Source organism: Macrobrachium rosenbergii, chromosome 39 (genome assembly GCF_040412425.1).
Source record: "Macrobrachium rosenbergii isolate ZJJX-2024 chromosome 39, ASM4041242v1, whole genome shotgun sequence".
NCBI classification, from domain to species: Eukaryota; Metazoa; Arthropoda; class Malacostraca; order Decapoda; family Palaemonidae; genus Macrobrachium; species Macrobrachium rosenbergii.
Genome location: NC_089779.1, coordinates 20,831,118 through 20,858,127, shown reverse-complemented (window position 1 = coordinate 20,858,127; position 27,010 = coordinate 20,831,118). Strand labels below are relative to the sequence as shown.

Below are 27,010 nucleotides of genomic sequence, written 5' to 3'. Positions count from 1 at the left end.
TATATATGAGTGTACAGTGGGGTCAAATGAATTTGGCTACCCTTTTGTGCATTGAGCACTTTTTGCAGGAATCATAGATGTTAAGAGTGTAAATGATATCTCTACTTTTCTCTGCCTGAATTTATAGTGTTTAGAGCATTGAAATAGCATCAGTCATCTCATAACAGTATGTAAGAGAAACTGTAAACTACAAGTTTTGTTTTACGTAATCTACAGGGAAAAAGCTGACATAGTGTTTTTGCAAGAGTTGATTCCTGCTACTTACTCATACCTAGAGGAACATCTTCCACAATTTCATTTCATAGTCGGCAACAGTGAACAGTACTTCACTGCAACTTTATTACGGAGAACAACCGTGTATTACGATGGGCACACTGTTTATCCATATGAAAACACTCGAATGGGCCGTAACCTTTTGTCAGTTCAGGTATGCATTGCATGGGCTTACTTACTCTGAATTTATATTTTATTTTATATAAACCATATTATGATAGTTTTTATGATGTAATTATTATTGTTATTATTGTTAAGGTATGTACATAACCCCCTGAGGTATATTCCCAACTCGCAGGACTTACTGGCATCATCTGCCCTTAATTTGTGGGTTTAAAGTGGAGCAAGGAAAATTGAGAAAAGTTGGAGACCTGTATGAAATGAATATTTTTTTAGGGAATGTATGAGAAGGAAGTGGAAGAAAACAGTGCAGATGTTTTAAAAGGACACTTTAGGGAAACTTGAGTTGGTCTGTACCCTATACTGTAAAGAGAATACTGCAGAGAGGAGAGTATATGCACATTCAAGTGAATTCATAATTGGTACCTGATGATTACTTGCATGATGACATGAATAAGTTGCTGTAGTAGATTGGTGGTTGGCATTAACTGACCATATGACAGTACCTGTATGGGCCATTGTGCAAAGTTTGTGCATATGTGTGCCAAGGTGTTAAGGGAAAAAGAGGGTGGTGTGGACCTCAGTCACCTGACATGATCCAGTGGTGAATCTCCTTATTCCCTGCAGTGTGCCTAGCGGAAGGATAATTATTATTTTGTTGTTGTTAATCTGGTAAGTTAGTTTAGCAAGAACACTAAGTCACATTTCTTGACTTTTATGGTTCCCCCAAGGATGTGAACCCTGTAGTATCATCTATAGTTTGCCTCACAAGGCAAACTATAACTTCACCCCCAGGAGATTGTTCTAAAGAAATACAAACCATTACCTTTTATATAGGAATACCCTTCAGTGTGAGCTGGAGACGGAGCCCCTGCCCATGTTCGTGTGAGCAGAACTACTCTCCCCGACCCTTGTGGACGTCTTCACTGCAGGTTGACGACTCTCAACAAACTCACTCACACTCACTCACCTGCCAGGACCTCGGTCTGTAACAGGTTGGGCAAAGGTGCTCACAATCCCTCACCTGTCCCCACTACCCCATCGGGGTTTTCCAGGAGCTGGGAGCCAGACAAGCCCAGGGCTCGGGACCAGGACCATTCTTGCTCCCATCCCAGCCTTTCCACAGAAGCATACACTCCTAGTTCAATCCTCAGACTGGACAGGATGTAAGCTTGATTGGTTGAGAGATCACCAGGGGTGCTGTGGTGAGTGTCCCTCTCATTTGGAGGGAGTAACTTGGGACGACTGAGACCTGGAAGGACCGGAGGGTTCTGTGCCCCAGGACTTGGACACCCCTGAGTTGCAGAGGCATTTTTTGAGACCATTAAGATGATACAGCATTGTAATGATCTCGAGGAAGAAACCTTGGCTTCTCTATGGACCGTTCTTCATCCATCGAGTCTTTTTGGGGACCCATAAGGGACCCAGGGTCTTGATTGCCTTGCCTTGGTCTAGACTTGCTGATTGGGTCTTGGAACAAGTGAATTTCTTGTTTCTGGGCAAGAGAACTTGTTTTGGTCTAGTGAGTCATGCAGATACTTCCTCCGCCTCTAGCTCGCCAGAGGAAATACGGTGTTCCAGCCCACTGTCGACCAAACTGGTTCACCCAGACCTGACCTGTTTGTGTCCTGGTCTGTCGTTGGAGCAACTCTGTTCAGGGGGAGTCTCCCTCTCGCTGGCGGAGGCAGTGGCACTGGAATCGACTGCCATGGCAGTGTCCCAGATGGTCTCCTGGATAGATTTGTAGTTATTATTGGTGGCCAAGATCGCTTCCTCTTCTTTGGGTTCCCGTACACCTGAAAAGGAGTCAGCCTTTGGGAGACTGATGTTGTCTGGAGATAGGGACGTTACCCACCATGCCCACCAGACAGCAAGCGCATGGGCAAACCTAGTTTTGGAGAGGCAAGACACAGTATCGTCTCAAATCTTTAGGTTCCTTGGATCCAAGTCGACATTGGTGCTCAGGAACGGACCAGTCCTGGGGTCCGCCTCTCTCTTTGCTAGAGGAGAGATGGAGGGCGCAGTGGACAGGTTGTGGGTCGACAACAATGACAAGCTTGTTCACCTTGGCAGTGGCCAAGACCTCCCGGTCTTCACGTGGCACTGCAGCCCAACCACATGGTCAAGCTGGCCCTTCCTCCTTGGGGCAGATAAAGTTCCAGACTTCCTCAGCCCCTCGTGCAGGTACCCATGCTTGTTGTGTCCCAGTAGTGAGAGACATGCAGTTGCGTCCCTTCCAGTCCTCCTCCTGCTTGGGGGTCAAGGCCAAGAAGAAGGTTGGAGGATGCTAGGGGTGGCGTTCCTCTCTGCTTCCCTCTCAACGTGGGACCACCTTGACATGGTGAGGGGGGGCTCTTGAACCCAAGGAGTTTGTTCCCAGGTTCGAGTCCAGGAGTCCCATTTTTTCACTTACGGTGAAATTTATTTGACCTGTTAAACAGGAAAAGGTATCATAGATAGGAGTGAGTATACATCTGAAGCTAATTGTGGGAACTGTAGTAGCATCATCAGCTACCTAATAATGTTTAGACCCAAAAGATATCACATTGATAGCTCAAGGGCAGAACTCTTCTGCAAGGCTGTGCCATGGATTCCAGGTGTGGTCTGGTTCTGGGGATAGGACTCTTGGCACTCTGTTTGGTTTACCTATAATATGATTAGGGTGGGGATGATTGTAATCTTGTAATATTCTCAGTCCCAACAAGTAGGTTTGGTTTACTCTTGGGCCACCCTAATTGTATTGTGCCATCCCCTGTGGGGTAGGGTATGGGGTGGACGTTTGGGAGTCGGCTCCTACTGGTGCCATTGGTGGAAGAATTAGGGTTGTGGAAAAAAATGTTTTTTTCATTTCGTGTTTTTTTTTTTTTTTTCAGGAAAAAACTTTTTTTTCGTGTTTTTAATTTTTTTCCTTTTCCCCCAATTTTTCATGTTCTGGACTTTCTGGTGATCCTGCTAATACTTAATATGGACATATGATATTTTTTAAGACTTCCACCTTCCTTCTAGATTAGAGGAATCATTAAAATAATGATATTCAGGATAAAAATGCTTCTTTAATTGATAATTAGAACCTGAGATATATGAAGTATTACTAAGAATTTCACTTACAGTCTCAAAATATAATGGTATTTTTGCTAGCTATTTGAGTATGATGATATTTGCTTTCCGTTATTGCTGAATTTTTATGAAAAACAATTTTCTTTTGAGATCAAAATGTGAAACAATGAAATAGCCCTATGTACAGTAAGTATGAAATCTTTTGGTCATGATTTTTCCAACTGGTTTTCATTTCATAAGTTATTTAAATATGATGTTGCAGTTCTCTAACATTACTGTAAATAATTGTCTTAATTGACACAGGCACACTTCACAGTTTTGTGGCAAAGTATAAAGTGATAATTCATTATCAATTTTGTCATGGAAATACACTGAGTCTACACTAGCATTTGTATTCTCCCCTCCACCAAAATAAAATAATAATAAAAAAAAGAATGGAATGCTTTCAAATAATGAGCAAAGCTCACATATTTCTTTTACTGGTCACAGAATATCACTGGAACTGTAATTTCTTTAACTTATATCACAGTTATCACCTCTTATACGAAACACATTAACCTTCCACACTCTCCAAGCATAACCTTCCACACTCTCCAAGCACAACTACTAGCACTGCTATGTGATGCACCCAACTCCATTTACTCTGCCTCTGGTCCCTTAATGATACCAGTATGGTACAAGTTCACTTTGAACATGTTTGATACAGAGCAGCAAGACTGTTGCTAAATAAATTACTCTGGGTTTTTGACCTTCATATGGTTTTCACACAGTCACACCTCTCTGCTTGCCCTAAATTCCTAATGCATCCAAGTTACAAGAAATAACTGCTACCATTACTTCATGTTTTAACTATATACTGATAAGTAAATGTAATGCACATTTCCATACAAGTAACAGTTTAACATGTGTAATACCTAAAAGTACATGTACTGTACATACGGTTTTCTTACCTCTCTTCCTATCTTGAACTCTTCATGCATTGAAAATCTTTGGATTTAGCTTCTAATATGGGTTTAAGATATGATTGAGAAATTGCAGTAGAACATGTTTGATAATTGAATATACTAATGATCAGATGTGAAATGTCAATATGATTACAACACTAATTTATGGTACTCATAAAACTCAGTCTCATATGGTTGAGGTGAATTTTTCTGATGTCATAATTTCTATTTTCACACAGATTTTTCTTTCTAGTGCTAAATTGCCTTGTTACCCAAGCTTAGAGTATCTTTGTCAGAATAACATTAGCATGAATGAATGTGCTATGTATGGACAGTACGGTATCTTATTCCCCTAGTCAAACAAGATCTAGTACATGTCATAATTTTAAAAATTTCAATAATACCGAGATGCATAATAAATTACAGGGAATAATTGTGTTTGTATATTATGGATAATATAAGCACAGTTAGACATTTTGTGTGGCTTAGGAAGCAACAGAATGTGAAAAAATGCAGAAAATTGAAAACAAACAAATTTGACTTGTTTTTTCAGGCTGTTTTTTTTTTCGCGAAAAAAACGTTTTTTCCAAAAAAACATGCTTGTTTTTTTCATTCCACAACCCTAGGAAGAATAAACTCCATGAAAGGCTGGTGATATCATATATCAGTCTTTATGAGTGTAGCAATAAAGAATCGAGTACCCCTAGACCCTCTGATGAAACCGTTTTGGCACAGATGACGACCTCTGCACCCTCGTCTGACAACCTGTATCTGGAAAAGGCTAGGAAACCTAGTGTAATTACACTGGAACCCTATCCTTTACCATGGAGCAAAGGGAAATTGACCAGAAATGTATGCGAAATAGGATCATGGATATTTGAAACCTCTTATGATAAATATTTCACCTTTAATTATTATTATTATTATTATTCGGAAGATGAACCCTGTTTATATTGAACAAGCCCACAGGGGCCATTGACTTGAAATTCAAGCTTCCAAAGAATATGGTGCTCATTAGGAAGTAAGAGAAGGTAAAGGGAAATACAGAAAGAAGAGATCTCACTTATTAAAAAGAAAAGATAAATTAGTAAGTTAATAATAGATAAAAATGTATTAAAATTCAAGGAGAATAGCATTAATGTAGTAATGCAATGCATCTTCACTTGAACTTTTGAAGTTCCAATTGCACAACATCCTCAGAGAGACTGTTCCACAGTCCAATGGTGCAAGGAATAAAGGACCTCAGGAACTGAGAAGTTCGACAGCAAGGTACATTTATTGCATATTGGTGGTGCTGTGCAGCATAGTAATGCATTGCATCTTCGCTTGAACTTTTGAAGTTCCAATTGCACGCCATCCTCAGGGAGACTGTTTCAGTTGAACAGTGTGAGGAATGAAGGCCCTCTGGAACTGAGAATTTTGACAGCGAAGCACATTTATTGCATATTGGTGCTGTGTTGCTGTTGGCAGGAAAAGGGGATCAGCAATCAGTTGCAAATATGAAAATCTCAATTAAAATACAACTTACAAAAAGGTGACAAACAAGAGACCATTCGTCAATGGTCCAAGTCGTAACTGCTAATATTAAGAAATGGAAACCTACCACCATGAACCACTCTACAGGCAGTCCATGGTTATCGGCGGGGTTCCGTTTCTGAGGGTGTGATGATAACCGAAAATCGGCAATTTCGGCGATTTTCGGGGGTTTTTTGTTATCGGCGCCTCTGTTAGGTATGTATCGGCGCTGATAAGCGGAAATCAGCAATTTTCGGCGCCGAAAATTGCCAATTTTCGTCGCTAGACAAGCCCCATAAAACCGGATCGCTGTTAAACGAGCCTGCCGTTAACCGGGGACTGCCTGTATCTAAAAGAGATAAATCTCTGGGAGAACCAGACATCCACACTGGAGAACAGTACAGTATTTTATATCCTTGACCCCTGATCCAGTGCTGTTGGATAATGTCGAATGTCGTATAATGAAGATTCGGATAATCGAGGGATTACTGTATGGGCGTCTCCGCAGACTTTGCCCAGCTTGCCATTTGCTTTCGTTAATGTTTTCTATGTAATAGGTTTCTCTCATCCATTGAGGTAGATCCTCATACCCTCTGTGCCTCTGACGAGTACAACAATCAAGTCCATGTTCTGAGTGCCATGTCTGGCCATCTGAACCGTGGATGAGGTTTGTTAGGAAGAAGAGAGAGAAGGAGGCCTCCCCGGTGTCATTGGATTGCAATATTCCACTGGATACACTGAAGGGCGTCTTCGGCACTTTTCTTCCACCTGCCAAACTCCCGCCTGCTGTTGCTACTCCTAAGGGAATAGTTCCCCCCCCTCACTAACTCCTATTGAACATTCACTAGAGAGCCATACAGTATATTAACCTTTCTGGGTTTCATATATGAAATTTATAATGCAAATTACTGTAAATTTTCATTTTGAATATAATTTTTTATACCAGTCATTGTTCTCTCTCTCATTAATAGTAATAGTAATTCCATCTCATTGCAGGACCACTGTGGTGGGAGGGATTACTTTGATGTGGTTTTTGGCTTCATTGTGTCAGGAGTGAATTAAGAGGAGGCAACAGAAAGTAACAGGTATTGTGAGTACCGAATAAGAGATTGGTAGAAAGTTGTTGGTAAACTTTGTGTTCAGTCTGCAGTAATTGTAATCTATTGCATGGTAAATAGGGCTTGAAAGGAAGTGGAAAGCGTTCAGTGACACTGATAGAGGCTTGTGCAAATTGGATAACTGCAGCACAAAAGAAATCAGTATCAACATTGTTTCAAAATTCTTGTGATCTATATGCACTGTGCATCCAAACTGGAAACAGTTAGCTTGTGTCTGAATATGCAGAGAATATGAAGAGATGGAATTCATTACTAGTGTTGTGTGTCATGATGTGCATTTTTTGAGAACCATTCATATCACCAAAAGGGGTTGCCCTGTGACTGTTGTAAGCAGTAATTTATAAAAGAAAGTATTGTACAGAGGCTAGCGTAAGTATGATTATCATCAGAAATTAAATAGTAGAAATCTGATTAATTGATAGTAGGTTAATTCCTGGTTAGGTAGAGATTGGTTCAGTGAATTATTTTAACTGGAAATCATTGTTAACCTGTGCTGACTGTAAAACTTTGTAAATAAAATTAGTAGCAAATAAATATAGGTTTAGTAGAAACTGTTTGATTTGACTCCTAAGATTGTTGAAGTAACCATTAATCTTACTCGTCACTTATTCATTTAATGAACTCTGGTTCCTAAGAAAAAGATAAACACGATAAGGAAGGCTGTCCAGCCTGGCTTGTCACCTGGGGTCTCTCTACATTCTGAGGGAGGGCAGTCCTCTGGAGGGTGGTCTTTCTTTGAGCTAAGGGAAGAGCTCTACCCTAACCCAGCTTTTGTGTCAGCTGTAGTGGAGGGCGAGAGGCTTGGGTTGTGGCTGTCCTTGGGCATCTCAGGTGAGCCAAATGTTTCGTCCCTTCTTGATCATCTGAAGGCGATGGAAGGGGTATCTTGTTACTGTACTGTTTCTACTGTGAAGGCTTCGATGGTCATTGTCTCCACTGGCTCTTGGACCGCCCCACCTTCTCGGTATCGGACTGCCTCCACCTCCTCAGTATCTCTCCGCTTGTTGTCAGTGATGTGCCTGCAAGTGTTGCTTTTGTCTATGTCTCTCAGGGAGGGCCTCCTCTACTCACAATCTATGGTTCTGACCTTGGTGTACCAGTACTGTCCTGGTAGTACCCCTACCTGGGCCAGCAAGGGTTCCTGGTCTACAGACCTCGTCCCCCCTGCCAGCATGGTCCAGCAAGAGAAGGTGAAACAAGAGCATGCAGGTACCCTGTCACCCCCTCCCACTCTTCAAAGAGAGCAGCTCAGGGTCCCAGAAAAGTGAGTCAGTCCACCTGGCATGATTACTCAGACCTAGCATGAGGTGACCCCATTTATTCTCCCCTTCTTGTAAAAGCTCCAGCTTCCTGGAAGACTGGAGCATGCTTGAGGGACAGCCCCCTCCCAAGGCAGCCGTATCACCACTGCCTGGCAGGCTGGAAAGTTGCATATAAATCTTTTACTCCCTGGAGGGTACAGACACTTCAGATGGAGTTGGATGGGCCTTATCAGGATCCCTCCAATGCCCAATTGTTGCTTTGGAGAGCTCAGATTCTCATTTGAGGTAACTCTCTAATGTAAAGTAGAAGACTGTTTCCCTGGATATTCTGGGTTCAGAAGGAAAAATTCAGTGACAATGTCCACTGCATGCCTGGTATTAGTGACATCTTTTCCTAGAAAAGACTTCGTCTCTATTGGAGGAGTCGAAGTGGGAGTTCCTACAACCCACTGCTTTGAAGTGGTGGCCCAAGCATGGATTCTGCTTAGAAAGGGATGGAAATACTCTGTGCCAGTTCTGCTGGAAAGATGTAGTACCCTCTTTCCATAATCCTGAAACCTATGATGCATAAAGACAGCTTAGAGTTTTTTTCATCATTTAAACTCGCTGCCAGGAGCATGTTACATATTTCACACATGTCTGGCAACCAACCAAACTCTCCTTTATTCCTACAAGAGCTGTGCTCATGGCAGGTGGTAGGAGCTGTCCCCATAGGTGAAAAGTAGATGGAGCAATTCGCTGTGGCACGGGTGATCTGTGGGTCCTGTGTTATAGCAGCCCCCAGTATTAAGGGTAACTTGGGAACTTTCTACATCACAAAATCCATTTTGTTTGATTATAAAACACTACAAAGGAAAAGCTAGTCTTTAGTAAACACCAAGACTTGTAAGACAAGTACAACTTACATAGCTGTATTGATAACCAAGAAGGTAGGCTAACGTGATTTCCCCTTTTCGGTAGCTTCAAATTATCCACCAGTGTTATAAAAGCCCTTGACTAGTAAGTTTTAATGACAAAATTGTCAAATATTATTACATAAATTCTAATTATTGCGTTGTTTGACAGGAAAACGCAACATGGCACTGTCCAAACACATTGCTTACTTGAACGTAAGCAATATGTAATATTGATTGAAACGTAAGGTGTATATGTAATGCATTGTTTACATATAAATGCAAGTATATCAATCACATTTTGTTAAGAAAGTTTAACTTTACCAAAACTTTGAATAAAAACAGAAAAACAAACATTCATAAGACTGCCCATGGGACCTGCATTTTACATGTACAGTTCTAGTACTGCATACAATGATAACTGGTCAGAGAGCTGAACACGAGCCCAAGTAGTCGCTACACAGGTAGTTTGTTAAATGAAGAGTGCCTGCACAAGGTAATATATCATCAAACATATTCATTGGTTTATTGTTATTCTGAAACTCGTGATTAGAGTATATTGTGTGAAGTATAGTTATTATTGACCAGTGCTTAATCTTTTGTGTATGTCTTACAGGCACACATTGGAAAAGTGAAACTCAACCTTTTGAATACTCATTTGGAAAGTACTGCAGAGTTTACTGAGCAGCGCCGGGAACAGATGAAGATTTGTTTTGGTAAGATGATGTCTGCCTCATCAGAAATGACGACAATCTTTGGTGGTGATTTAAATGCAAGAGATAAGGAGGTAAATTATGATTAGTTCTTAATCCTTAAAGTTGTTTTGTGAATGAGAACAGGTACATTGGTATAAATTTGTAGCAGTAAATTTTGATTGCTGCTGTGTAATACAGTCTCTCTCTCTTGATGTAACTATGAAGATATGATCCTTTTGTGCTATTACTTTTATCTGTAAAATTATGTTTGTTCACGTTTGATTTGTTAGAAGTAGTTATGAATATTTGCAGTTTTCGACAAGCAATGATCTCCAGAGTTTTCCTTTTCCAATAGGTGGCAGCAACTGTGATTCCAGGTGCACATGACTTATGGGAAACCTGTGGCAGAAGACCGGAATGCAGGTGGACTTGGGACACACAAAGGAACACAAATAAAGAGGTATTCACATCTGTTTAGGCTCTTTGTACAGTAAACTCCAAATATAACATAATAATCTAAATCATGACCAGTTTAACAGCCAAAATTGAGATTTGATAGATTTTTAATATAGGGACAGATTCTGTAAATTGTGCCTGATCAGGCGAGAAGCTGAAGTTATACAGTAGGAGAACTTGCTTATTAAAGGCCCTTGTGATGGTTCATATTTTGGTAAGATGTCAGGATTGTCAGTTTTTTTATACATTAAATTATGATGATAATAGATCAGTATAATAATACGGTATAAATGGATTCTGTAAGTGAAATAACATTTGATTGATATTTTGTTGTGTTTACATTATTAATATTAATATTTGAAACTTAGTAAATCAGTGTAACATGGACATACGTATGCATGCACTCATTCTGTGCGTCGTGAACTTCTTGGAGTTTTAGTTTTGTATTTCTGAGTCCAGTCCCGTGTCAGCCGGTGAAATTCCATTACAGCACGAATTTCTAGGTATAACCTTGCTAGATATACCAGAGAAAAAGAGCTTTCAGGAAAGCTGGGGTTACTACCCCAGTCGAGCCTCTTCTAGGAAGACGTCGGTATAAGGAGGGGTGAGTGAATACCACTACCACGGAAACCTACTCGAAAGATCTCTCCCTGTCAAAACCCCGAAACAGAGCGGTGAGCCGTTACAGCCCCACACCAAACACCCCAGGACGGCGACACCAGCGCCACCTACCTCATTCCATTTTCTAGCACGTGAAATCTCTGTTTCTTTTGTGTGCTCGTCTCCATTATTTTGGATTTTTCTGCTTTCTGAGATGGCGTCGAGCAGCTTTACCATTTCAAGTTAAGTACCATCTTCTTGTGGGGTTTTGTTCTGATTTTTGGCTGTTAAGGTCTCGTATTTTCATAAATATTGAGATCTTATTATGTCACCCCGCGTCCCCTGCCAGCCATGTCGATCATGAGGCTTAACTCCTTCTGTTCTTTTCAGTTGGAGTTGTCTCCTCGTCGTTATAGATAAATTTTGCCCCTTTGGTCCCCTTCCTGGTGGTTCCTTGCATGTGGCTCCCCCTTATGAATTATTTCATTGGCCTACGGGCCTTGGTGAGAGTGATGCCCCGTCTAGGTTCCCCCCCTCCAGGTTGGGTTCCTGTTATTTTTGGCCTTACTAGGCTAATTATTTTGCTTGAAGATGGTGCTCTCTCTTTTAGTTTTATTTTTATTATTTTGTTGTTTGTTTACCTCTACGGTGCTGGCGGCAGCCTCAGATCTAACCGCTTCCCCGGGGTAGGCTACGCTCTCTGTTGAGCACATTTTAGTTTTTATAAGTGATGGTTATTTTGTGGAGTAGGCTGTTTGCTTCCATCCCCTTGCCCTGGGTGGGGAGTTCAGGTTGAGGGAGTTTTGTTGCGGTTTCCTCCGGGATCGTTTTTCGGTGGGCAGAGTGAGCCCCTTAGTCCTCTTCCTCCATTTTGGGGGAATCGAGTTCTTGGGTTGTGTTTCCTCTAGGCTAGTCGCCCCCTTGCCCGCCATTCTCGATCCTGGTTGGTTCTCAGCACAAAATTTCTCTCCCTGTTGCTTCCTCCTCCCTTCTGCCCTCCTTTTTTCCTAGCCTATGTTAAGGTTAGGTCCATATTAGGCTTCGCCTAGGTAGAGTCGGGCTTCGGGTTGTGTTGCTTCCAGCATTCCACCCTTCCAAGATTCATCGTCTGGGAGGTATGGTGCAGTTGAGCGGGTGAGCTTCTCCCCGTCTCCTGTTCCTTCCTGGTAGCCTACTCCTCCTCCTCCTTCCCCCTCCTCCTCTCCCCCAGCCTTGCTCTACTGCAAGCGGGTGACGCTAGATGGCGTTTTCTCCGAGTTCAGGGACTTCTCCTATTGGTTGAGAGATTCGCTCCCTCCCATATCGTCCCTAGCATCGCTGTATTGGGGTTGGCGGTTTGTTTACTCGAACGTGTTCGAATCCCTATCCATTAGTCTCCCCGTCGGGTTACGCTGATACGGTAACATATTGCTTCAGCCTATGTTATGAACATACGAGCATTTTACCTGTCTTGTTTCTCCGGCGGGGAAGTAAGGGCGGAAGGTTGTTCATTTTGAGAGGAGCGGATCCTTCCGTCCTCTTGAGTTCTTACCATCACTTATTACTGTTATTATTTTTGTTTTTGTTTTAGATAAGTCTGTTTATCTACAGGAATATTTTCCTTAATTCATTATATATGTTATATAAGTGAGTCCGGTCCTATACCCGGGGGCTCCGCCGTTATTTTACTGGCAGCCCTTAGGGTTGGTTCCTGGTCTCTCTTTCCTTCATTCCCCGGAGTACTCCGGGGTCTGAAAAACCTTTACCTTCCACTCTATGTAATTTAGAGCTTATTGGCCCAGTTTATGATTAGGGAGTTCTTCTCCGCCGGAGTATTCCGGTTGCAGTGGAGTTTCCCGGCCTCGTCAGCTTTAGTTTGCTTAGAGTGGGAGGTTCATGTACTGTTCTACTTACAGACTGTTCGCTGTGAGGAGCCGGGGTGCACCGCCTCCCTCCAACAACCTTACGGTCACGTAGTTTGCCGGACCCACGCTGGTTGTGCGGTCCGACTGGATGACCTGGTTGTCTGGCACCCTGATGGTTGTGAGGTTTGCTTCGCTCTCTGCACAACTGTCCAGGATGAGTCGGTAAGTAACAGTCTTTACATTACTCCTGCCTTATGCTCCTCATATTATATGTGGTATATTGTTTATGAGGTTCCCGGAATGGTTTTCGTTCTTAGCTAATTGTTGGCTTTCTTACAGGCGGATGAAGCTTCCAAGAAGTCTGCCTTGGAATCCCTCCGGGCCTGGGTGGCTGGGTTTGGTAGGAACGTTCCGTCGGGGAAGCCCTACGTCCTCGACGCCAGGTTGAGGGACTTGCTCTACCCCGGCGCACGGGTGGCGGCCGCAGTGCCTGAAGACCTTGCCACCCCTATCATCCAGCAGATCCGGGATGAGACCCAGCCACCCCAAGTGGATATCCTCTACGCTGAGGTCTCGGAGGACGTAGCCGCCATGGATCTCAATCTGGAACCCATGAACATAGAGCAGGACCAGGTGGTAAGTGGTGAGGTAAGTGAGGTTGTTGGGGCGGGCCCCCCTTTATTTGACTCCCCTGCTTCATCAATTTCTTCATTCGCAGGTTTTGTGAAGTCTTCCTCCTTGGGTGATAGAGCTCCGTCTGCTATCCCCAAGTTGAAGTTGAAGACTTCATGGAAGGCGAAGGGCTACAAGTCCTCGACCTCCAAGAAGGCATCGCCCTTCCCCCCGTCGAAGGCTAAGGCTTCAGGGCCTGTAGCCTCCGGGAGCAAGTCTGGTTCCTCCAGCAAAGGCGCGAGTAAGAGGGCTGCAAAATCAAGCCCTCCGCCAACCTGCTTTCGACGCAGAGGCCTTTGCTAATCAGCTTTACAAGCGTTTTACGGAGGACTTGGATTCGAGATTTAACAAAATCTCCGAAAAGTTGGCCAGTCATGATAACATACTGGCGGGAATGGCTCACCCACCCCCAGCCGAACCACAGTATGTTATCCCCGACACTGCGGACCTCCCGCCGTTCGATGTCGGTAACCCTTGGCGTTTTGCACTCCGGGCCATCCAACATGATGGCAAACTGACACTTGATGGTCTTGGCACGAGACGGTTGGAGGAATTGGAGTTCTTCCCCGATCTCCTGCCCCTTACCCAGGCTTCGTAAGGCTTACGGAGGAAGCTTGGATTCGGTCAGACAAGGTTCCTAGGGAGACTGTCATCGTCCCTAGGGACCAAGCTCAGTCGGCTCTTCTGCGCACTCTGACGGAGTGGCAGGCAGACAATACGAAGTTGACTCCTTTCAAGGGCAACTTCACTATGTTTGCCCTGGGAGACAACCTTCCCACCCCTTGCTTGGACAAAGTCGCTCTGGCTACGGCCCGAGCGTGCTTTGATGGTAATCCGTTACCACAGCTAAGGGAGACAGACCCTACTTCCCTGGTATTCCCAGGAAGTAATGAGTTCTGGCTGGAAGCCCCGTCCACTTTCACGGTCGGGAAGCTGGACCCCTTCTGCGCTTCCACGCAGTTTAGTGAGCAGCTCCCCAAGCTGCCGGAAGCTCTTTTGAAAGCGGAGTTTGATGCTCGGGTTAAGTTAGCCCGGTCCTTGAACTCCGTATGCCTTACTGAAGCTACTGCCGTCTCCTGCTCGGACGAACCTTTCTTTCAGGTATTGGCTAAATCCTTGCTGGCAGGCTTCCAGTCTGACTTATTTGAGTTTATTATGGCCAGACTGGAATGTCGGAAGTTCATCTTTGCCGATGCGACTATCCGCCACGAGCCTAACAAGCTCGTGAAAAGCTCGATCTGGGGACCTAACCTCTTCCCTGAAGAGGAGGTCACGAATGTTATGGCCGAGGCTACACGGGCCAACCAGAGTCTTCGCTCGCTGGGGCATTTCGCCCTATAAGCGTAAGACCCCAGAATCGGCCGGCCCCAATCGAGAGGAGGTAAACGCTTCAGGAGGCATAAGAGGCCCTACCATCAGGCGGTAGTCCAAGCCGTCCCGGTCTCGGCAGCAGAGCAGCCTTCTACTTCCAAGGCTCACCCCCAACAGTATGTGCTGGTCCAACCAGCTGCACCTCCTATGTGGCCTCACCGGCGCACAACCCCACATACGAAGGCCGTGGTTACTTTCACGGCCTTAATAGGGTTGCAAGGGGAGGAAGAGGCAAAGCCCCCCATAGAGGGAAGCCCAACACCACCCCAAGGGGAAGACCTGGACGTGGTAGGGGGAATAAACCCGCTCCCTCCCACTGAGAGAACACAGGTAGGCGGTCGCCTGTTTTGGTTCAGGGACCAATGGACCTTCAGCCCTTGGGCACACAGCATTGTGTCCAAAGGACTAGGATGGAGCTGGATCAAAAACCCTCCTCCTCTAACCAGGTTTTACCAGCCACCCACATCAATCCTAAAGGATTACGTGACAGAATTGCTCAACAAACGAGCAATAAAGAAAGTAAGGCACCTAAAGTTTCAAGGCAGGTTATTCACTGTTCCCAAAAAAGACTCCGATCAGCAAAGAGTGATCCTGGATCTGTCGCGTCTAAATCTCTACATAAAATGCGACAAATTTCGCATGCTTACGGTAGCTCAAGTACGGACTCTACTTCGCGTGGAGCCGTCACCACCTCTATCGATCTTTCAGACGCTTATTATCACGTCCCGGTTGCGCGGAACTTCTCTCAGTTCCTCGGTTTCAGACTCGGGAATCAAGCCTACTCCTTCAGGGTCATGCCCTTCGGTCTGAACATTGCGCCCAGGATATTCACAAAGCTGGCGGACACGGTAGTACAACAACTCCGGTCTCAAGGGATATCCCTAGCAGCATATTTAGACGATTGGATAATTTGGGCACCAACAGTTCCGAGTGTCAGAAAGCTACGTCCATAGTCATCAATTTCCTGGAGTCGCTAGGTTTTCAACTGAACAGAGAGAAGTCCCGTCTGACTCGGAGTCCCGGTTTCAATGGTTGGGTCTCCAGTGGGATCTGTCATCTCACACGCTGTCCCTTCCGCCTTCCAAGAGGAAAGAGATAGCATCTCTCACCAAGAGATTCCTCAAAAATCCATCAGCATCCCGCCGGTCCCAAGAAAGGGTCCTTGGATCTCTTCAGTTTGCCTCAGTGACAGACCTGCTATTAAAAGCGAAATTAAAAGACATAAACAGAGTGTGGCGGAGTCGAGCCAATGTCAAGCTCAGAGACAAGGTCTCCTCCATTCCTCAAATCTTAAAGACAAGATTGCGTCCCTTGGGCCTCGGTCAAGGGCCTGTCCAATACAGTTCCGCTTCAATTTCCCCTCCGGCACTAGTTGTTCACACAGACGCTTCCCTAAGCGGCTGGGGGATATTCACCAAAACAAAAGTACAAGGAACGTGGTCCACAATGTTTCAGCAGTTCCATATAAATACCCTGGAAGCTATGGCGGTCTTTCTAACTTTGAAGAAAATCCGCCCCAACCGGATTCATATCAGGTTGGTATTGGACAGCGCAGTGGTAGTTCATTGCATCAACAGGGGCGGCTCCAAATCAGGCCGAGTAAACCAAGTAATGGTTGCTATCTTCTCCCTGGCGAACAAGCACAGCTGGCACCTGTCAGCCACCCACCTAGCGGGGCACGAACGTGGTGGCGGATTCCCTGTCCAGGACTACTCCGTTGGAGACGGAGTGGTCCCTGGACGGGAATCTTTCAAATGGATTTGCCGCCGGGTTCCGGGCCTCCAAGTGGATCTGTTCGCAACGGAGAGCAACTTCAAGCTCCCCTGTTATGTGGCCCCAACCTGGACCCTCAGGCGTATGCCATAGACGCAATGACAGTAGATTGGAACGATTGGGAGAAGATTTATCTTTTCCCTCCAATAAATTTACTGCTGAAAGTTTTACACAAACTCAGGACATTCAAAGGTCAGTTAGCCCTAGTAGCCCCCTATTGGCCGAAGAGCAATTGGTTCCCTCTTCTTCAGGAACTGGGATTACGGAGTCTTCGGATTCCCAAGCCCATTCTGACTCAGACAGTACAAACCAAGACTGTGTCAGCTTCCTCAAGAATTCAGAATGCCCTAGTTTTATGGACTTTATAAAATTCGCAGCCCAAAAGGAGCGAACATTGACCCTGTCAACACTCTGTTTTTAGAATCAGATAAAAGAGATTCTACTATTAGACAGTATGACTCAGCAGTCAAAAAATTAGCCTCCTTCCTAAAAGCATCTGAAGCCAAAATCATGACAGCTAATTTAGGAGTTTCCTTCTTTAGATCATTGTTTGAGAAAGGCCTTGTTCCCACTATTACCACAAATCAAATCAGCATTAAAGAAAGTATTTCTTTACGGCTTTAAAATCGACCTTACAGATTCTTACTTTTTCGTCTATCCCCAGAGCATGCGCTGCCTGAGACCAGTATCACGCCCACAGTCTGTTACGTGGTTTCTCAATGACGTCCTCAAGTTAGCATCAGAGATGGATAACTTTCATTGCTCTTATCAGGATCTGTTAAGGAAGACCTTATTTTTGATTAGCTTGGCTTCAGGTGCTAGAATCTCAGAGCTGTCGGCTCTCACTAGAGGTGATAATTATGTGAACTTCCTCCCGTCTGGAGAGGTCCTCCTTTCCCCTGACCCTAGATTTTTAGCTAAGAACGAAGACCCACAAGACAGGTGGTCTCCTTGGAAGGTGGTGCCCTTCCTCAAGACCAGTCTTTATGTCCAGTTTATACACTTAAATCTTACCTTTTAAGAACTCCACAGTGTAAGTCGGGTCCTCTTTTATCAGGGAGAAAGGTGGTACTCTTTCACTAAATGCTATAAGACAACAAATTCTTTATTTCATTAAACAGGCCAACCCAGATTCAGTTCCCAAGGTTCATGATATTCGAGCAGTTGCTACTTCCATTAATTACTTTCATAATATGGACTTCTCAGAACTCTCTAAATACACGGGTTGGAAATCACCTCTAGTGTTTAAACGCCACTATTTAAAAATCGCTCAAGCCCTGAAATTTTCTACCATAGCTGTGGGAAGTGTCATCTCCCACCTTAATTAATCATATCCTTGTCCTTTCCTTTCCCCCGCCCGCCTGCCTCATTTACTTTTCTGCTTATTCTCCTGGTTGATTATACCTCACTGCCTGGCTCCTCATATTGATGTTTCTTGTACCTGTTGATGGAAAAAGTGTAATCTGATATGCCATGATTGTTTTTCTTGTGGGGTACTGGACAGTTTTTATTTGGCTCCACGTACCCCAGATATATGTATATGTTAATGCTCATTGATTTTTTCTCTTACGTGTTTAGAATAAGTTTATTTGTATAGTATTAAGGTTATATTTACAGTTATTTTGTGCGCTTTTCATGTTTCACTTTGCTTAAGTAATTTTAAGATTTTTTGGGGCCTCTTCTCCGTTGTGTCGGGACCTCCCACGTTCATAGTATTAAGTTTTTGATGTGCCTTAGATTTAATATGCCTTAGTCTTAGTATTCTTGCTCACGAAAGAGATTGCTTAATTAAAATTATTTTGGTAAACTTTTGCCTTTTCTTCAGATTACCCCCCATTTCTTTTTCCTGGTAGTTGCAGCCTTGGCATGATTCTCTATCACGATTTCACCGGCTGACACGGGACTGGACTCAGAAAAGGGATTTTGACAAAGGAAAATCTATTTCTGAGGAAGGTCCCGTGTCACCCGGTGACCCTCCCTGAATCACCTAGTACTCTCCCCCTCTTGCACATGCCAAGTCTGGGGTTAGTGCTAGCATGGAATGAGGTAGGTGGCGCTGGTGTCGCCGTCCTGGCGGGTGTTTGGTGTGGGGGCTGTAACGGCTCACCGCTCTGTTTCGGGGGTTTTGACAGGGAGAGATCTTTCGAGTAGGTTTCCGTGGTAGTGGTATTCACTCACCCTCCTTATACCGACGTCTTCCTAGAAGACGCCGACTGGGGGTAGTAACCCCAGCTTTCCTGAAAGCTCTTTTTCTCTGGTATATCTAGCAAGGTTATACCTAGAAATTCGTGCTGTAATGGAATTTCACCGGGTGACACGGGACCTTCCTCAGAAATAGATTTTTCCTTTGTCAAAATCCCTTTTTTATGTTTATGATACAGTAATTCATATTTCATTAAAGCATATGTACAATACAGAGACAGAGAGAGGGGTGGGGGTGAACTGAGGTATGTTTATACAGTACTGTGCATCAGTAAAACAAATCAGGAAACAGCTGTTTTGTGATTTTGATGGATTTTACTTTAACATAAAGTATGTTATTTTGCTGTGTAAACATTAATATTAATATATAAAAATTAGTAAATAATTTTTTTATTATAAAAAATGTATTGAATCATGAAAATACAGTACAGTAAACCCCCCGTATTCACGTTCTCACGATTCGCAGACTCACCTATTCGCGGATTTCTCTGTGGAACATATACGCACATTAATTGCTGTATTTTTCACAGAAATATTCACTGATTACTGTATTTTCATATTTTCATGACTAAATGCACATTTTGTGATAAAACTATTAAAATACTCAGGTATCCAGGTAGTGCTTGAGTTATGATAATTCAATTTTGCAATGGGGTAAGCAATTAATACCAATGCGACAATATTTATAACATATTTTTAAATTTTGTGCGGGCACAGGCAGCAGCATACAGTCAGGCAACAAGAGAGACCAGCTTCTTTTCCTCCATCTCTTTATCCCATCTTCTAGTTAAAAAAGTAAAAGAGAATGATAAAAGTATTGTCAATAACGTTATACTCTTGTGTAATTGTGTACAGATATAAACAACCAAACGAGAAATTGTTGTTTTGCTTATAACCGAATCGGATAACAGCAGCTGTTTTGCTTGTATTTTAACCATCGTGCGGTAGTAAAAATGACCATAGTTATGTTACAAATGACGTTAAGTAGTATAGGACTGATATATTTTTACATTATACGCTAATTCGGTATGGATAAAAGATCGGCAAGGAAATATACTGCTAAATTTAAGCTGCAAGTTATAGCTGAAGCTGAGAAACAGTGTTCAAGCTGCTAATGACTATAAATTATCGTGCATCGGCAACGTGGAGGAAACTAGGCTGTAAATAAAATTGGAGAGTTGTTATTTCGAACCCAGGATGACCATGCAGAGGATGGTTGTGAAGCCATTTCAGAACGATTGGGATTAATGTGATAGGTACAACCACCTGGTCGTTAGTTAACTGTGTTGAACTCCTGGTTCTCCTCGCCACGGATCGGCATAGAATGTTATCCTTAATCAAGAAATATTGATTCGTATATTTCACATATTCCTTATCATCTGGATTCCTATTTAATGCATCTATTATTACTCTTAATTTCTGATCTTTCATTTGTTCTTGTCGTACTGAATCTAGATTCCACTCTATATCTGTAATATTCTCTGTTGTTTGGGCTAAAGATTGACCATTTTCGATAGCAATTTTCATAGCTTGCTTGAAGGAATTGGAATTTCTTCTAGATCAGCGAAAAGGTATTGAGTGAGTTGGTACTGGGTTACGAGATAGCGCATCCTCGATTACGCTTTGCTTTACCGGTAAGTATCCAATTTTAGCTCAAGTCCTGGATAATCATGTGCCACCGAAGTTCTTTTAGGACTATGATTGAAACCTTTAAAAAAGTCAGTAAGGGGCTTATGATCAGTTAGAACCTTGACACTATACCCATAGATTATATATTTAAAATGTACCAACGAGTTAGCGATCGCTAAGCATTCTTTATCTATTACTGCATATTTCTTCTCTGACATTTTTAATTTGCGAGAATAAAAAGCAATGGGGAAAAACTTATTGTCATGCCACTGGAGTAACACACCTCCTACTCCTTGATCTGATGCGTCGGTTGCAATAATAAACTCTTTAGTAAAATCGGGAAACTTTAAAATAGGAGCAGAACTGATTTTTTCTTTCAAGGTATCAAAAGCAATTTAATGTTGGGATTCCCATTTAAAAGTTACGTCTTTCATTATGAGATCAGTTAAAGGAGCTGCTATTACTGAATAATCTTGGATAAACCGACAATAATAACCCGAAACCCCGAGAAATTGCTGCATGGCTTTAACATTAGTAGGAACGGGAAATTTACTAATAGCAGAGATTTTATCATGGACTACTTTAAGACCTTGCCGAGATACCATGAAACCCAAATAGACTAATTCGTCTTTAAAAAACTCACATTTAGAAATTTTTACTTTTAAATGATGTTCTCTTAACCTTTGAAGGACTATTTCTAGTTTACTTAAATGGTCCTCCAAAGTGTTGGAAAGTATGACTAAATCATCCATATAAGCATGGAGAATATTCCCTAGTAAATCTCCAAACACTATATTGATCATTCTAGTGAACGTAATAGGAGCACAACGTAGCCCAAATGGCATACGAGGAATTCATAGTGACCTCTAGCTGTACTAAAAGCAGTGTACTGGGTACTATCCTTAGCTAAGGGTATCTGGTGAAAGCCTTTAAGTAAGTCCAAGGAAGGAAAAAATTTATTCTGTCCTAATAGAGACAAAATATCATCTGTGCAAGGTACTGGGAAATGATCAGGGATAGTTTGGTCGTTGAGCTTATGAAAGTCAACACAAATCCTCCAGGTTTTATCCTTTTTGGTACTACTATCAAGGGAAAATTATAAGGGCTGTTAGATTTCTTAATAACCCCCTTTTTAACATTTTATCTACCTCAACATTGATTTCATTAAGAAATTTGGCCAGATTATATGAAGGTACATAAATGACCTGGTCCTTATCCTTTAAACGAATTTGATGTTCGATGACTTCCGTTTTGCCTAAAACTCCAGTACTAGTAGAAAAACATCACTATATTTGGATAAAAGTTCAAAAAATTTCTTGCTTATATCCCTATCTAAGATGTCTGCTTCGATTTTGCCTTTAATTACCTTTAAAAGAGATTCATCTGTTGCTGATTCAGTGGAGTTAATTTCAGCAACTGTAAGGATTCGATGTTTATATGCTTCGATATTGACAATATGTTGATTTTCATGTATTGTTAAAGCAGCATTTAAGTGATTAAAACCTTCAATGTTAACCCGATGATCAGAATTTACTGTGTATAATGCTTGCGTGACTGAAAGCCCATTGATTTTTAAAGTATCAGGAAGAATTAAAACCTCTGAGCCTGGCAATTTTCTTTTAACCTTGACCATGAGATACGATGGTGTGTTTGGCTCAATGGTTTGTGTGAATGCAGCAAGGACAGGCGCCTGAGAGTTATGTTGGGTTGCTGTAACAATATCATCGCTACGAGACAAGTGACTGGTTCTTCTATATACATTATCTTCTTACTCTCTGTCTCCTTCTGATCCAAAACAGATTTCAATGTGTGTGAAGACCGATAGAATTTCCTTTATAAACACTCCGTGTTTTGGCGGCTGTCAAAATTACGTTATGTAATGACATTGATGGATAACCCATAATAACTACTGGGTACATATTAATATTGCCAACAATGATAAAGGTATCCGTGAAAGTACGTTGCTCCAACCTGTATTGTATTTGAGATGTACCAATTACATCTAATTCGTTATTGCCTATTCCTGACAAACGAACATTGGAGCGTTCGATGGGAAATCTTGAAAATAAAAGGTGATGGGTACGTAAATCCATTATATTACGTGGACTACCTGAATAAAAAAACAAGGTGAAATGCTTGTGTTCTAAGCTAACTGCATGCAAAGTGGGTCTAACTTCTTCTGAGCCAATAATAGCGTGTATTTTGCAAAAATCTACGGGACCGTGCTCTGCATGTTTGGGAGACTCTACCTCGATTTCTGGAAAATTCTTGTCTTCACACATATCTTGGAGAACATTAAACTTATTATCTGATTCAAAAGTGATGATAACCCAATATCACTCTCCTCCCCCTTTAAGCTGGCTACGTGGTGTTTGTCTGCCCACCGGCATTCGGAAAATTCACTGACGCCTGGTTGTTTGGAACTGCTGAGCCTGAAGTTGACTTTCCCGAGGAACGATTTGAATGTACTTGTTTCTGACTGCATTACTGTTCTGCTTGTATTGTTTGTTCTTTCCCCCATGGTATTGTTGCCTTTTAGCGTCATTACCAGTACTTTGAATGTTTGTGTTACTGTTTAGATTCTTCTTTCTTGCATTGCAATGACTATACTTATGATTTGTACTGTTATGGATTGAACAATAGCGTGATCTACACTCATTTATCATGTGTCCTGGACGCTTGCAATTGAAGCAAATGACTGCTGATGGATTATTCGTGACTACGTTAACCTGTTGCGGTGATGAAGATGTATGATTTTTGTTTTCTTGCTTTGAAAAAGCCTGTATTAGAGAAGGATCGAGATCTGTACACTTGGAAAAATGTTTCCGTATTTGTCTATAGATATCTAGTTCTGAGCTATCTAATGTTAACTTCTCATCAAAACACTTAACCAAAGGTTCAGGTAACATCGCTGTTATAAGTGTTAAATAAAACAATCTGCAGAGATTTGGAACTGAGATGCTTATTACGGTTGACCCAACTTGAGCCATCAACTTGTCCGTTATACTCTTGAGCCTATCTCCTATCAGAGCTGCCCTATCCACTATACTTAGATTAGTCATAAATGCGACTTTGATGATGTTGCGTAAAGCAAGAACTTCATCCAATGCATCCTCACTCCCATAAATGGAACGCAGATTGGTTTTGAAATCATCCCAAGTGACTGTTTCCTTGAAAGAAATTCCCCGTAAGTACGCACCTGCGTCTCCTTTAGCATAATCTATGAAACTCTTTGCCTCTTGCAATTGTAAAGACGGATCGGTAATGGATTTTGCCGTGAGGTGTACGCCTCTACAGACGAAATCCAAGACTCGACACCCTGTGGCAAAAAACCATTGACACGACCTGCGAATGGTACAATTGCTGATCTAGCATTAACTACCGTAACTACAGGATTGTGTGGGGAAGCTGGGTTGGTGGGGTCGCTCCCACCTGGGGTTGGAGGAGACATTTTCCTATTAAGTTTCCTAGCCGCACGCCTTCTCTCTAAGTGATCTTGAAACCTATATGAATAAACACGGCCGCTACGTAACCTCATAAATCTATACCAGGAACGCAAGTAAATAACAACCGAGATTCATATAACTGCTAAAAAATAACATCACTTATGAAAAATGCATCATAAAATACAATATCGATAAGTAATAAATGCACTTTCCTGAAAAAGAACAGAGTTAACAACGTGTCAAGTGTAAAAATAAAAGAACACAAAAGTATGAAAAAATGAGGTATCAGGAACCGCCACGCCTGCAAGGCAAAGGTATTAATCTACGGCGCTGCTCACCTTATATCAGCAACCTGCCACTCGAGACCCGAACACTGTAAATGAATTTACCAACTGTTATAAATAATGCCGTCCGACTTCCGTCTGGCTAGATACACGTCATCGAAGGGATGTTATTGTGGATGTTGAACTTATGTTGATGAATGTTGATTGCAGAAACCCTCAAGGAACATCGTGGAGTGTTGATGTGCAATGTTGCGAGATTTGTGTAGATTTCTCTCTCTCTCTGCCGTGGCGTTGGGGGAAGATGTGTTGTGAAGGTCAGATGTTTTCTCGCTTTTTCGTTGTTGATTGTTTTCCTTCCTCTTCCAAGACGCTTTTGATGCACCGAATTGTCCGTCCGACTGTGACCATGTCGTTTATGAAGATGACAACTGTCTATGGTTGTTTAGGCATCTCGCCGTATCGGAGCTTCCGTTCCACAAATGTAGACGCCATGTAGAGACACTGCCAGAAATCTCTCGTATAGCCGCCAAAATTGTCATAGTGGCGCTGCCAGAGACGAATGTTGCTTGTAGCTGTCGCTGTAGCTTGTAGCTGTTAGTGGCACTGCCCGAAAGCTCTGTTGTGACCGCTGCCACCACTGTTGTGGGGGTATTTCATCAGAAATTCCCTCTGTGTTTGGTTATAAGGACTGTGTTTGGAACTCAGTCAGAGTTTGGTTTGTGACATCTTCACTTTCTCCATGGCTGTGGAATAAGACTGTTTTTGGAAGATCAGACCAATATTCTGCAGGATTTCAGACAAACTCCATAGTGGTTTTTCTTGTATTTGGTAAAAAGACTTTATACAAAAAGAATACAATTGGTCTGCACAGGATGATTCTCATGTCGATCTAATATCTAAGCTTTCACACTTTTACATAGCAAGACTAAGATTCACACACACGAACAAACATATGACCTCGCTCCAAGGACTTCCCACGGCCACGTGACTCTTGCCTCCAGCTCTGATCAAAAAGAGAACGCTGAGTCTATGCAAACACATGCGAATGTATGATGACGCACTGTCTTTAAGACACTACACAGGTACTTATCGATGACGTTTGCGTCTGGTTTGATCGAACTGAGATTTCGCAATAGCATTCCTTTAATGTGCGATACAGGTATATATAATGGGAATTATCTTAGATTTACTAAGAAACATAGTTTATTAAACTGTGGCATAAATGAAATATGACATAAGCACCTTGTTCAGGGACCAAGTAATTGGAAGCCTTTCAGGAGTGGGCCTTTGTAGAGCAAAAGACTGCAAAAGGGAAGTGACAACTTATATACTAGAGTCAATCCCGAATCCATAAAGCAAGGGTGCCATTAACACAGCCTTATATGCCATGACTGTTGTAACCACAAGGCATTTGTCTTCAAAAGGGTATATAAGAAAAATAAAAAGTGTTTTTATAGAAATCTCAACTGGGCTCTCAGTATGGATATAATCCAACCATATCTTCCATACGGACTGGTATTGCCGGATAGATGATGCCCATAATTTTTGCACTAGGTACCTAGCAATGCTGGGTGAGTAAGTTTCATGATAGGTATTTCTAAAAAATCCATACGTGAAGGTCTTGGCTCAGAAAGGAGGATGCATAAACGACTTTCCCTTCTACAGTCTGGGATAGAACAGCGGACGGTAGTGGAATTGATCTTATTGTCCGTTGTTGAAGCAACAAGAACCAATGCCTGTTTGGCCAATTTGGGGCTGTTAAGTAAGCTGTTCCTTTGAAGGTTAGAAGTGTGCTCAAAACCTTCAAAATCTGGGACAATGGAGGAGAAAGATATCGTCCTCCCCTTGTTCCAGTCTTTAGGAAGGCATCTCTTGTTGTTGCTTGACTGTCCAGGTTCGGAGACACATATATTAGGAGTTCGTAATTCTAGTATGTGGCGAACAGGTCCACTTCCGGTTGTGGAAGCATACTGGCTAGTGTTTGAAGAGTGGTTGTCTAACATCCACTCTGTTGAGGCTGTTGCTTTCCTTGATAGAGAATCTGCTATTACAATGAGACCCCCTGTGAGGTGAATTGCAGACATGTACCACTTCCTTGCTTGCGCCATCCAAAGGATGGCTAGCATTACCATATTGAGAGGAGGTTAACACGATCCCGACCTCTTGGTATAGGATAATGTAGTTATGTTGTCTCTCTCCTCAGGGGGTTTGAGTTTTTTTGAGACTAAAAGATAGCCATCAGCTCCAGGAAATTGATATAAGAAGTCCTTAAAGTAGCTGATCACCTCCCTGCCACCTGACAATCCCCCCAATGTCCTCCAACCTGTCAACGAGGCATCTGTGTGTATTGTTACTCATATAGACGGAGGAGTCAGGGTGGCCTGTTTTGCCAGAGATTCCTTCTGGATCCAAGGCCGAAGTATCTTCCCAAAACTTTTAATCCTTTGATGAGGTCGGTCTCGCATCTTTTTTCTTGCGTGCGATAGCCAGAATTTGTTCACATTTTTAGTTGCAATCTAAGTATTGGATCTATTACTGATGCGAACTGCAGCAGGCCCATCATACATTCTGATTGCCATCTGGAAACTGTGGGCTTTGCAAGGAACCTTTTGAGGACTTGCCATATTCTGTTTTGAGTATGATGGGGAGAGACAACAGGCCGTGAAGAGTACCCCAACACAGTCCCAACCACTGAAAGTGTCTGCTGGGCGTGAGGTAGGATGTTTTCAAATTTATCATAAAACCTTTTGACTGTAGTCTGTTGACCATTGCTTTTAGGTTTTTCAAGCACTCTTTTTCTTGTGGAGCCCCCAGGTCAACCAATTGTCTAGGTAGGCTAATAGTTGTATTCCTTTA

General features: G+C 42.6%; 1 protein-coding gene across 2 annotated transcripts in view; it reads left to right on the top strand.

Moving 5' to 3' along the window:
- The window catches only part of LOC136825820 (tyrosyl-DNA phosphodiesterase 2-like), a 139,304-nt gene that overhangs the window by 70,713 nt on the left and 41,581 nt on the right, over nucleotides 1–27,010 (top strand). For both annotated transcript variants that reach the window (XM_067082775.1, XM_067082774.1), the window contains exons 5-7: nucleotides 217–427; nucleotides 9,799–9,969; nucleotides 10,233–10,337. In XM_067082775.1, coding sequence (XP_066938876.1) covers nucleotides 217–427; nucleotides 9,799–9,969; nucleotides 10,233–10,337 — 487 coding nt within the window. The remainder of the gene's footprint in view (nucleotides 1–216; nucleotides 428–9,798; nucleotides 9,970–10,232; nucleotides 10,338–27,010) is intronic.